Raw genomic sequence first — 13729 nt, forward strand, 5'->3', positions numbered from 1 at the left:
GCCCCTTCGGTTGTAAGCGATAGCAGATAATTTTAGGGTGACAGCGAGTGGGTGGGGATGTTTTATGTTGGTCAAACGAAAACCGCCAAAGAAAAGGCGTCGCAATATGGGGCAGGGGGGAGGGAGACCACACTCGATGTACCGATGTACTGTCCGGCTGCTTTCTTCGCTGAGGCTTCAACACAGCCTGCAATTAGCATGGCAAACAAGACCAACGGACTGTCCCCGATCTGATCGTCAGAGGTGTTAGAGCCTCCACTTGCCTCAGGGCCCGCTTTTGTGACGGTGATGACCGTCTCCTCTCTATGTTCCCCTACCTTTCTTCAGTTCTTTGCTCTTTGTGAGAATTACGTCTCAAATATTGGGGGGGCAAACGGATATTCCTGCCCCCCCTGTATTTTCCTTGGGGGGGCGGCCGCCCCCGCTGCCCCCCTGGTTCCTACGCCACTGAAACGTAAGATTTCACACTCGTGCACCATTTGAGATTTGAGATCTACACGCGCCTTACAGACCTCTAACAAGTTTCGATAAGACATTTGTGTCATGTGTATTTAAGTAGACCAGTTTGTATGTTTGTATGCACTCCAAATCGGTGGTACTTCTTTTAATTTAAATCCGGGAAAAAAATGAACCGAAAAATTCGGTGATTATACTTTTGTTAACCATTTAAACCGGAAGTTACGTAGTGAAAATAAGACCCGATGAGAAAATAAAAGATAAGAACCAACCAAAACCTTCTCCACATTTCTCTACAGAGTCATGCAAAGTGAAAATGGTTAAAAGTCTGTTATGTTAGCAGTGAAACATTGGAGTCTTGCGATTTCTCCACCTCAAAACGAAATAGGTAGCCGAGGCTGAATCTCCTTAGTGTCCGCTTGTGATACGCGTCTGAGCTGACCTGCGTTCCAATGCCCAATCAGGGCGAAGATGTCCTATTTTTATTTATTTATTGGTATTGACATCGTGAGGTCTGGCAGCGATATTAATTGAGGTTAGCCTGCTGGAGATGGATTAGGGAGAACAGTTCTACTCCCCACAGTGAAACAGCACAAACTGGTCTGCTTAGGCCATGTCGCCTCTCAAAGACAGCACTTCAAGGATCCGTCGTGGCACAGACAGCGGAAGAGCGGGATGGCAAACGTGAAGAAATGGACCGGTCACTACACAGCCCAAGGTGCGCATCGTGGCTATCGCTGCGTCTCATCCCCCATGCGTGCCAGCCTAGGGGGATGGATTGCCTTGCTTCGGGAACAGGTTAGTATGATTATGGGATGGATGATGATAATGACATTAGCTGTGTGGTTTGAACATTTTACTGCATAGTGTAAGACAGTAATTGTTAAGCCTCTAATAGTCTTTAGACGCCATTCTTGGTGGGATTAAAATATGTGCCTTGTGTGTTTCTGATCGTCTACATCCTTTGCTAATCAAGTAAACCAATGTTGGGATTAGACCAGGTTGCTGTGTACAGTAAAATAACACTGAATGTGCTAGACATGATTACTTGTCAATGCATGAGTTAATGTCTTCCCCTCTACAACGCCTACAACCAAAATATGACTTGTGAGTTCAAGCATCATGCACAATTTACTCAGTCTTCTCTCTGCTTTAGGGACAACTGGCTTTAAAAGGAAGGAAAATTAACACAATCAGTCATTCAGAGCATCTGTTTTTAAAATCAGATTCCAGAATGTTAAATCTGATTACAGTTTCAAATGCTATCAACTTCAAATATATAAACAAATATGATCCACCATGATTTAGAAGTGTCTTACTGTCAGCAGCAACAATAATAGTACTATGCTTTTGATTTCAACACATTTTAATGAACTGGAGACTGTAATAAAAACAATATGTTTGTGGTGTCCTTTATCAATTTAATATGCATAAACTAAAGCAATAAAAATATTTCCATTATAGGTATTATTAGAATTCTTGTAATATAAAATCAGAATTGCACATTTTAATTCCTCATAACCTGAATGCAGTTAAAAACTAGATATAAACACCCATGTGCACATTCACAGGCACACACACACACATATTATCTTTTCTAAATATAACACTTTGAACATTAACAAAAAATACACCATCAAAACAAAATGGAATTCTTTCAATGGGTGAAAAATCATGCAGCAGCAACTCTCTTATTAAACAGTGGATTTGTTTAAAGACCCATTAGAGTGAACTCCGTTTTCTAGATGATTGGGTTTAGTTTATTACGAGGTACCTGTGATAATTTCCAAATATGGGGGAAAATAACTCACTTCCATTCAGTCTCAACCCTGTTAAGGAAGATGAAATCCCATGTGTCTAATCCAGGACAATGCATTCTCCTAGTTTCCCCATGTGCTTAGAAAATGTTTTCATACTTGGGGAATAAGAATCTAGTAATAAACTAAACCAATTCATTAAAAATAACTTCACTCATGTGGACTTAACATGGTTTGCTTTTCCCCATTTAAAACAGCTGTACAAATCCAGAATTTTTTGCAACAAAAATATTAAATATTTACTTCCACATTACATCACATTGTTGTCCTGCCTTCACAACAATGTGTATTCAGATGGCAGTGAAGCAGAGTATACAGAATTAGAAACAAGAGCTGCCAACATCAGTACAGTGATTGGAGGCAGTAAATGTGTTATTATCAACTTTCTGAATTATAAAACGATCTGATAAGTTATTTAAGAAGGTTCAAAATATCTATTCTATATGGGACTTTGAAGACTGACCAGAACTGAAAAAGTGAATAAACTTAGCCAGTATGGATAATTTTCACTATAATACTTCTTAATGTTCAGCTAAATATTTTCAAAGAAAAAATGCTATATATTTTTTAACATAAACTCATTTTCGGAAAACATAAAAAAAAGAATTACATATGACACTTTTTTTTAATCTTTAAAAATGAGAAACTATCAAAAAATAAAATGGTTCTTTGACTATATTGTCATATGACCTCAACAACAATTAAACATCAGACTGAACTTCTCCACTTTTCTCTGAGTAGTATAATAGTTGATGGACTAAAAGCCACCAAAATATATATTCTTTATTAACAATGAGCCACAGTGACCCTCACTCTAAAGTCCAGCTTAGATCCCCCTGTGCTGAATGATCAAATCACAAAAAGACAAAATCTTGAGTATTGTAAGTTAAAAGCAAATTATTAATTTGCCATTTTGTATGCAATCAACTGAGCAAATAGATGCTTAAAGTTCTACACAGATTGCACATAGTGATTACTAAATGGTCACTTGAATTATCTCCATTAATATCTACATATACTGTATATGACTGTGATAAATATAAGGCAGGTGTGTCATATGATTGTCAAAACATGTGATTACAGCAAAAAGCTTCTATGATTTGTATTATCACAGCCCAATTTCAACACTCTCAACATTATAATCTCCTTGTAAACTATGATCCTGCTTGTGACAGACCAACACAAGGCACAATAAAATGCATAATCATTGCTTGGTGAGAGTTTTGTTGCAAAAATAAGACTCTAGGACTGAAAGTGCTGGTGGTTTAAAATGTTCAACATTTTCTTCTCCTGGGATGATCCACATTTTACACTTTTCACTTTAATAAACAGATGCAAAACAGAAAACTACTTTGCCACATCAATCTATGTCCTATTTACAATCACAAAGGTTAGCAACTAAAGACAAAATAAATAAGGCTGCCAAATTCTTTAAACTCGGACAATACTGTGTAAGATACTACCACAGAATATGGCAAAATATCCAAGAGAAATATACATAATTTTTAAACCTCTCCACCTAGTCATATCAGCCACAATAAACTAGTTCTTCAAGACAGATCATGAATGTGGCAGAATCAAAAGGCAGACTGAATACCACTGGAACGTGTGCACCTTCATGACAGCACAGTCCTTGCAAACTGATGTAGACAGGTCACAGCCATTGATCTTGATTAACAGCATCAGTGAGAGGTAGGAGAAAGTAGGGGCAGAAGTTAGGAGCCAATGAACAGTAAACACATGATGGAGAAGGCAAGTCATAGGATTAGTGAGAGGTGGTAAAAGTTATGAACCAATGAACAGTTACATGCTGATGGAGAAGGCAAGTGTGACAAGTCACTCAGCAACAAAATGAGGTACACTTTTTTTTTTTTTAAGAAGTGTGGAAGGGAGGAATCTGACAATCTGGTTTCCTTTCATAACTTCAAATTCTTCAATAACTTCAAAATAACTTCATTCCTTTCAAAAGCAATCTGTGTGAGATATAAAAGACAATGTGGTAACAAATGGAATAAGTTCTAGTATGTTATAGGCAATATTTCCTTCTTCTCAACTACATGAACACAGTTCTCTTGGACATGCTGCCCCACAAAAAATGATCCTTATATTTCTGGAATAACATAAATTAAGATCTTTATAATACAAATTCCTGTCCTCTGTTAAAATTTACAGAGATGACACAACAACAGGAAAAAAATGCATGTCTTCAGCACATAAAACTGTGCTGCTCTAACAGATAACACTTCAGTCAAAAGTGTTAATGAACACACACAAAGTATTTTTCTGCACCCATTTCAATTCTTTGGTAGATCTATGGCATCCAAATGCACACATTCTGAACTCTTCCTCTCTCACTTACACACACACACACAGACGCAAGCATACTCAGAAGGAAAGCCATATTTGCTTAATCAATAATCCTTTAACTAATCTCTATTCTATTAAAAAAAGGAGTTCACAATAACTATACTAAGTGATAAATGCATATCTAAACCGATTATTCCTTTAGTAAATGATAATACTGATATCTATACAAATCTATATGTTCTTTAATATGTCCTATAATTGTTTTTCTTAAAATTACAATCTGGAAAAAAAGCAAATCTTAGAAAATTCTATTTAAATTAACTGATCATGAACATTTTAAATTATTCTCAAAGTTGGATTTTTCCCACTTGGTCAATTGTGTTTATATAAACCATTCCATATGTTTGATCAGATTCCCATCAATTTCAAACAAGTTATATCTGTATAACTTTAAGTAAAACATTATTCCCATTAGTTTAAAAATATGTTATCCATAGCATAACGTGTACTCATTGTTTTCTAGTAACAAATCTACATAAACAGTTCATGTATGTGAAAGTAGATTGTAAAACAACAATTTAAAAAACAATTTCTTAATCTACTAACAACTGATACATGTACAATGACAGAATATTTAATAGTGCAAATGTTTAATAACACATCATTATTCCTCATAATCAAAAGATATGTGAGCGTTTTATTTTCCTCAGTGAAATCAGCAGCCAACACAGCACTACTGTGAATTGATAAAAGCGTCAAGTTGTATTAGGCTTTCAAACTATAAAACCAAACCTTCACAGGAAGTTTATTTTTGTGAGTAGATGGGGCTTTTAAAAAAAAGAATCCAGTTCCAAAAAAAAAAACAAACCTAAAACACTCATAGATCCTTTGACAAGGATCTAAACTCAATGTGGATACTTTTCTGCACACATTAACAAGAGATTTACAATAACGTCCATCTTCCCTTGAACCTGAACTTGCCAAGCAAAAATTTACCCTGAATAATACAGGAAATACACTTCACCCAGTGTACACACAATTCGCAGCCCTATGCTCCACTGAGGGTGATTAGGAACAAGAAGAAGTACACACACAATATGCAATCTCATGACAACATCAACAGCAGCAAAAACTGAGTATCCCATATCACAAAGTTTTCACCGTTATTTTTTCTAGAATAGCTTCTTTTGTGCCTGACAAATTTGGACCTAAAATTAAACCATGGACATGTATAGGTGGATGATTACTGTCTGTCTGCTAAGACCAACGCTTAGCCTCTTGCGAAAATCTCCGATGTTTGTCCCGGTGAGCTTTAACAATGAATGTGACTAAACTGGAAACTTTTTCGTCTAATGCCTCATTTTAGTAGTTAATCTGAAATGCGAATAAACCAGAAGTTTTGTCATCTAATGCCTCGTTTTAGCAGTTAACAGGAAAAAAATTGTCTGCCAGCAGTCAAGTAATACAAGTTCGTGATTAAACAGAATAATTCATACAAACATGCATTCTGGCTTATGGAGTCATGGAATGCTTACCGTCAGACTATTAAAAAAACTTCCTAATAGACTATCTTTCTGACAAGACTATTGAAACTATAAGCACTCCTCTGAATTACACCTACCATAGAAAATGTGTTCACAGCAGTGTGAAAAACTACACCTGATTTGCTTAAAAAGCAGTCAACAATGCTTTTTTAAATAATTATTACAAATATTATAGCATCATAATGTGAGCATTTTTATAAATCCTTTTTAAGTTTTTAAAATAGACGGTATCTGTGCTATTTGCATGTTCCGCTGATTCAGCAACATGGACAATTTATGCAAAAATGACAAGTGGATGAATTTACTGTTGTTCTAAATGTGGTGCTGCAGGCACATGTGACAACATGATGGCTTCATAGTATGAAGGAGGTGGAGCACTTGGTGCTAGAGGACTAGGAACAGGATTGGACTGTATCACACTTGACAAGCTTTGTTGAGCAACAACGTATGGTGGTGGTTGGTCTCCGTAGTTAGCTGGCAGAGGATAAGCAGAACCCAAAGGGTTCTGACCAGAAGAGGTCAACATGAACACTGCATTGTTGTTCTGACAGATAGTGGAGCCGGGAACGCCCAACACCTGGCCACCAACCATGGATGTTGATGCATTGGAGGAATGATTTTGGCGAGTGGCCTGATGGTAGCCACGCCGAATGTAGCAGTGACAAATGGCACAAAGAACTATAAGAGCAATAGAGCCACAGATGCCACCAATCAAGGCTCCAGTGTTGAAAGAGCTCTTCCATGTTTCATAACTGCTGGTGGTGGTTGTCCAAATTGCTGAAAGACAAAAATTCAGGATGCTTTGTTTGGCACTATAACTTTTCTGAACAGATAACACAGCGCATCAATGAAGGGGAATTAAGGATGTAGCACATTCCCAGAATGCATGGTCACACTAGTTCTCTTCCCATTTCGTTCGTTTGTCCCTCTAACCCCTTTTCACCATACAAACACCTGCGTTTCTCATTTGACAGAATCAAAGCATTAGTCAACTGAGTGTCATTATAAATTCTTTATAAATGCTCTTCGAAATAAAAATGATAGTGGTCTCTAATGCAGGATGTAGGGTTACTGAGGAAAACAGTGCTACTGCTACCATGTCTCAATGCTGGATGTGTTTGAACGAAAAATGGACAAATATAAAAGACAACTACATGAACAAACTTTTCAATTTTAAAATGTAAATAACTTCCACTTTTATTTTTAAAGAAATAAGAAACTTACAATGCATGTATTATTCTGAAACATGTTCAAAAAGTCAAACATAGTTTCCACATTGTTAAAGTGCTCCTTAGTAATTTATGCAGAACTCATTACATTTTCAGTAGCTAATGTGTCACTGCTTAGAAAATAGCCATGTACATTCACCTGTCATCAACAAATAATGCAGAATCCTACTTATGTGTGGAGAAAGGTATTCTAGGTTACTTGCATGGTATAGGTTCTTGAATGGTCACCAGGAGCACTTTAACTAAGTAAGAATCTATCATCATTTACATCAATAGACTCACAGGCTGTGCGGGCAGTAAGCACTGCTGACTGGAGCAGAGAGTCAAAGGCAAGATGGAAGCCTTGCCTGCTGAAGGAACCATCTGTGGTGAATGTTATTGTCATGTACTGACCTGTGCTGTAGATGACTGACACACTATTATCACAAAACTCTTTAATGAGAGGCTCGGACTCTGAAGCTGCAAATAAAAAAAAAATTACACATTAGACATGAGTACAAACTCTATTTACCACTTCTAGTGAAGTCCATTCTTTTGAAAGGAGTTCATAATGAATGTTGTTTACAGTAGCACTGAACATGTTCAGTACCTTAGGATTAAGAAGAAGCAGCTGAAACAAGAAAGAGTTTAAGAACTCGTAGTAAAAAAGAATAAACATACATGTAATAAGTACCACAACAGTACATACCACCATCATAAACTTTAACGCTGTCAAAGTCACATTCTTTGGTTTGCTCCATATCTACATACATAATCCGCAAGCGTACAGCATAGCCCCAATCTGCCTGTATTCGCCATTGGCAGTTGACATTACTGAACAAAGCAACAGGAAATCATTAGTATACAACATATGCATTTTCTCCTATAATTTACTTTATGCAATCAATTTGAAACACAACTTTGAACCTTCAAAGTTAAATAACTCAGCTCTAGCAAAGACAGAAAAATAATTTTTCTCTTTTTTTTTTGTAATTTTTCTCATGCATCTCATAGTATTAGTTGCTTCAAAGTGATACATTGGGAAAAAAAAACTGTTTAGTGTCACCACCTTACTTTTATCTACAATTTTTCAGGCAAACACTGACCAAAAAAACAAGGATATACCAGGATAACAAAACAAAATCTGTTTCTCTTACTCTAGGTAATTCTGAGGATAATTGGGCGAGTATATATGCTGCATCATGTAGGGATTTGCATGAAGCTCTTCAGGTCGGTCAAATAGGCTGCACTGTCCTGACACACCTGTTTTATAATTAACACCAAAGTGTCAAAACTTGAAATTTATCAGAAAACATGAGCAGCATTTGGTAATGTAAAGTATCTTTCTTCTTCCTTTTATTTTTACTGCCATATTTGTGCCATTTTGCCATTATTGGATTTTACATCTGTGCATCAGCAGTGTTGATTTCAGACTGTTTTCTTTTTTTCTAAAGGCCTCAGAATGTTTTGATGTTCAGCTGACACAGCAAGCTTTATGTGCAGTAAAGGCAGATGTGATATGGCTGTCATGGTGAAGCAGCCACGATGCACCTGCTTACAATGCTCTGAGTATCCAGCAATTCCTGGCCAAGAACATTGCCAGACTGCACCATGTGATATTTTTTTTCTTTCCCCCAAGCTCAAGGGGATCATCAAGAGGACCCTTTTTTAAGGTGTGGACGCATTTAAGTGGGCCATAACAATGGAGCTGAGGGGGCATCACAGAAGAATCCTTCCAGCAGTGCAGAGAGAAGGATGGAAAAGTGCATTAGACTCGAAGGTGATTACTTTGAAGGGGAAACCATGTAGTTTGCTTTTTGGAATTGAAATTAATTATTTGTGACACCAGTCTCATTTCTTTTCAGACACACCTTTTGTATAATTAAATTAATGTTGGCATCAAATACCCCTTACACAGTTACAGTACAATCTTTAGTTACAGTTTAAGTCTAAATCTGTGACTTTAGGAACTGAGAAGCAGTCAGAGGTCAAAGATTAATTATCTCTTGACAAAGGTCATCCTAAGCCTGGTGAAGTTCCACTAGCATCAAAGTTCTGAAATACCTTAACGTCACATTATAGTGGCAGATGTGTTGACAAACAAAAGTTTTGACTTAGTTGTATTTGGGGTTGGTTCTTTTTTGGGTGGGGAGGGGGTAGGGGGTGAGTACAGCTCAGAAAGGCAAGTAGGTCACATGTTGTTGTCACTCCACATGATTCAACTCTTTTCCCTTGAAATACTTATTTAATAAAATATTTTCAGTAATGGAGTAAACTATGCGATCCTCACTTTCCTTCCAAATGTCAAAATGTTTTCTTTGAAAGAATTATAAGTAAAACATAGTAGAAAATGACACTCAAACACTGAGATAGTCAAGACCAAGTAAGCAGATAGTCACTAAATCTGCTGACACCAGCCAGGAATTCTCGTCATCAGGAGAAGTAATGCGCACTACAAAGGCAGTAATGTTTAAAACAGCCAGTTAGAAAGTTCGCAAGAACAATGTTATGTCAGCTGAGTGATCTAAATTGCCTTGTTCTGCTTCCGTGGATAATTCAGAGACCTTGGCCAAGGGCACCGAGTTCGACACAGTTATGTTCGGAGCCCCTTCTGCAATCATAGAATAAGCTCAAGAATGTACTTTTCAAGATGATATTTCGAAAAAAAACTGTGAGGTAATAGAACAACTTATAATTGGGTGCTATCCACAATCAAAAAAAACTCCATGGAGACATACTTGAGCTCAGACAAGAGAATATAAGACTTTGAAAACAAAATTAGCAAGGAAGGAAAAGTGTCTAAAAACTTGCAGAACAGATTGCTGAGACCAACTTCCTTGTGTCTAATGCTCAGAAGCGGATAAATGATTTGGAGTACCGTACTGGCCACAACAACGTTTGGGAATCATGTGCTTCAGAATCTGAGAAAGAGACGGCAGAGGAATGTGAGGAAACAGTACTCAATTTGTTTAGAGAAAAACTGTAATTATCACAATTTGACATTTGGGACATAAAAACAGCCCACCGTCAGCTGATCAACCTTATCAATGCCCCAGCCTCCAAGAGATTTGGGATTTTTAAGAGCCCCACTTGGAAGACAGGTGAAACTACAGGCAGGTGAAACTACCCTATACAACTAATGTGACTGAGGACCCAACAGTCGTAGCAGTTACCGGGGAAAAAGAAGTATTGAAATAGTATACAGAAATACATAAGTATTGAGACCAGAGCCTATAACAGAGTAATCAAAATGACCAAGGAAAACAACCTGATTATCAACTCTTCCAACAAAATGCCCACCCTGAGAGAAGAAAGGATATGCAAACCAGACAGCTAGCATTAAATATGCACCAAAATTGAACAGATTTAAGAACCTTCAGTTAAACTAAAATTATGGATCTTGCTAGGACATAATTCATTCGATGATAAGACATACATGTTAGCTTCATGTTAGTAAATGTGTCATGAGGCTTAAGCAACTGCAGGTTTTTTTACTTCAATTTCTACAGATCAGCTGACCCTGAGATTACTGATGGTGAAACACAATCAGACCAACTATAATAAGACCAACAAACACAATTGCCAAGTGACTGAAGTTTGTACCCCTTGCAGTGGAAAGGTATCTTCCAAAGCAGGAACAACCCAGCACTATAAAGCACATAAATGTGATACCTTTACCTTAAGCGTTCTGCTTCAGCAAAAAGAAAAAAAATGGGATATGACTTTACACTTTCCTGTAAAAGCAAATAAGTAAAAAATGTTATTCACACTGTGGACAAACAGTAATAAGGGTCATTCCGGTGACACTAATGCAAAATTGAAACATTTATCTTATTGAAAGCAATTTGGTGTGGTAAACTTGAATGGTGATAAAAGGAAGCAGCTGAAGATAACTTCACTGCAGAATTTGAACATTTGTATTCCTAAACATATTAACAACACAGTCATTTCCAATGGGGATATCTGAATGACGAAATTGTCCAAAATATTCATAAGAGAATTAACAGTAATTAACATAGATGGTTTTCAACACATTAATACCACTGAGGCTGGATTAACACTGTACTGGTAAAAGTGACCTACTTCCCAATCCAATTCAGTCATGCACACTCAACCTTTCCCTAGTAACTCAACCAGAGGAAATGTTATTAGATGCAAGCTTAGAAAAAGTAACAACTGAGGTGCCACCATGCCACACGATACACAGGGCAATGAAGAAAGGGCAGGACACTTGAAACCCAATGTCAAGCAGCAAACTGTAACATCTAGGACAATGTGGAGGGTGTTTCTAGCTAGTGTCTAGATTGAAAGACCAAGATATCTAAGGGATTTTTATTTTAGTTATCTAGTTGAAATATTTCAAGCCTGAGTTTTATCAGACCTGCTTTCTGACCATAAAGTGCTTGTCTCTCCTGGTCTAAAAGTGGGCAATGGTACATGTACCAATTGTTTGTCTAGTAGTTTTGTACTGCTTACAAGGATAGGCATTATATGCTACGTCCACCAGATTCAAGTAGAATATAACAATATGGTTAAGTGCATGTTTCAAAAGAGGTTATGCAAACTGATAAATTTTATATATCCTTCATATATATTCCCCACTTGATTCTTCTTACTGCACTGATAGTTAATGGTATTTGTTTTAAATTCATGATAATTACCCATTAATATTATTTGGATGACTCGAATATATGTAAGAACTAATGTTTGTGTAGATGATGATGCTAATGATATTTCTTACACTTGATATTGATGTCACTCAGTCTGATGCCATTCCTCCTGTGCTTGCTGATTCAACTGTTAATCCTTTTGGTAATTATTTGCTGCAGGTATGTAAGGAGTTTGTCTTGTTTACAGGTAAGGGTGTGTGCGATCAAAATTTTTTATGTGACTACACCTACGTATCTGCTACAGTTGTAGTGCTGTTTACTTCATTTTATCCACACAAAACAAAAATAGTAAGACCCAGGATTAAACATATGCCTTTGGAAATTTTTGTTTTAGAACAGGAAGGTGTTGACAAGTTAATCATTTTTTTTAAAGAAAGGATTCCATCTGACCAATTAAAGCTAAGAAAAAAAAATGTTTTAGTGACAGTTTTCAATTTAGACCTGAAGATATCAATTTAACCCTTTTTAAGATTATGGAAGGTTTACAAGCTGGTACCTGCATGGACAAATGTTGATGATAAAAACATTTTTGATTTGACCTATGAAATACTTGAGTAGAAAAAATGAGTAAAATACTTACAAAACATCTGAAACAATTCACCTCAAACCATTTAGTAATCTTTTCAGGAAAATTTCTATTGAGTAACAGAATTCAAAATTATGTAAAATAATTACTCTGTATTGGTTTAGATTTGGCATTGTATGTAGGTCAATGATGCACATTTGTTTATAAAAGAAGTAAAAGACTTATAGGCTGCAACAACTACAGCAGGACTGGAATAATTTCTCTATAGTACATTCAAATCAGAAATAACACTAACTATAATATAGTAATGCTTCATATATTAAGCACACTAGTGTTATGTGAGCAAAGCCTTGGTTAAGTGTAGATAAATTTTAAATGTCAAAATTTTTACTATTACATGTTGAGCATTATTCCCTACAATGTCCATTTTATCTCAGCAAAAAAAAAAACTGAATCCCAAATATGCCAACTTACATAAGCAGTATAAGCCTAAAATGTTGTATAACAACCCTTTGCACTTATCATCAAACTCATGGCAGACAGCAATTGCAATCGGACGCTTTCATTTGCCATACCTTAGATAAAGCTTTTTTAAAAAAAAGACTGACATATGTTGTATATATATATAGTGTATAATCTGCGTGTGTGTGTGCTCTTACATGTACTAGGCACACCTAGATGTAACCTTTATAATACTGTACTTCCCCTTGCAACGGTCTACTCAATAATGTTGGAAGCAGCAGAACTAATCTTACATGCGCCCTTCTGTGTCCAATATCTGCCGTCACACACTGAGCATCTACAGCCATACCACATAATGGACATGTCTAAACAATGGCATCCTGATTTGTACATCAGGACACAGCACCTACATACACGCTCGCACGCGCGCACACAGACACACGCGCACACATAACGCGAATTCGATCGCACGCACGCACACAAGCGCGCCACGGACACAAACATCAACACCTAACATCATAAATAAAATTACTCACCAACAACAAATGCCAGCACAGGTGCGCAGTACGCGTAAATCTCAGACACGATCATATCGATCGTCTGTCGAATACCCGGTTGTTAAGGAAAGACGACATTGCCTCACCGAAAGGTTGTTGGTGAGACGAGAAGAACCATGACGAGATCTGATTGGACGACGATCTTCGCGGGTAACTCTCGCTTTCGTAACCACTCGTTGTCT

General features: G+C 36.9%; 1 protein-coding gene across 1 annotated transcript; it reads right to left on the reverse strand.

Moving 5' to 3' along the window:
- Positions 1 to 1860: 1860 nt before the first annotated feature.
- On the reverse strand, positions 1861 to 13707 carry LOC112569982 (adhesion G-protein coupled receptor G6-like). Its single transcript, XM_025248112.1, has 5 exons — positions 13527 to 13707; positions 8490 to 8595; positions 8042 to 8166; positions 7636 to 7812; positions 1861 to 6901 (listed from the first exon to the last, which is right to left on the reverse strand). The coding sequence occupies exons 1-5, from the start codon at positions 13579 to 13581 to the stop codon at positions 6426 to 6428; spliced, it is 939 nt and encodes a 312-aa protein (XP_025103897.1). The 5' UTR covers positions 13582 to 13707; the 3' UTR covers positions 1861 to 6425.
- Between the last annotated feature and the right edge of the window lie 22 nt (positions 13708 to 13729).

This window comes from Pomacea canaliculata, linkage group LG8 (assembly GCF_003073045.1).
Source record: "Pomacea canaliculata isolate SZHN2017 linkage group LG8, ASM307304v1, whole genome shotgun sequence".
NCBI classification, from domain to species: Eukaryota; Metazoa; Mollusca; class Gastropoda; order Architaenioglossa; family Ampullariidae; genus Pomacea; species Pomacea canaliculata.

Excerpts from the sequence above, each read along its gene's own strand:
- LOC112569982 (XM_025248112.1), bottom strand. The coding sequence starts at position 13,581 with ATGATCGTGTCTGAGATTTACGCGTACTGCGCACCTGTGCTGGCATTT. Across the intron at positions 7,813-8,041 it reads CGTTAAAGTTTATGATGGTG|CTTCAGAGTCCGAGCCTCTC; the intron begins GTATGTACTGTT and ends TTTTATTTGCAG. Across the intron at positions 6,902-7,635 it reads GCTTACTGCCCGCACAGCCT|CAATTTGGACAACCACCACC; the intron begins GTGAGTCTATTG and ends TTTGTCTTTCAG.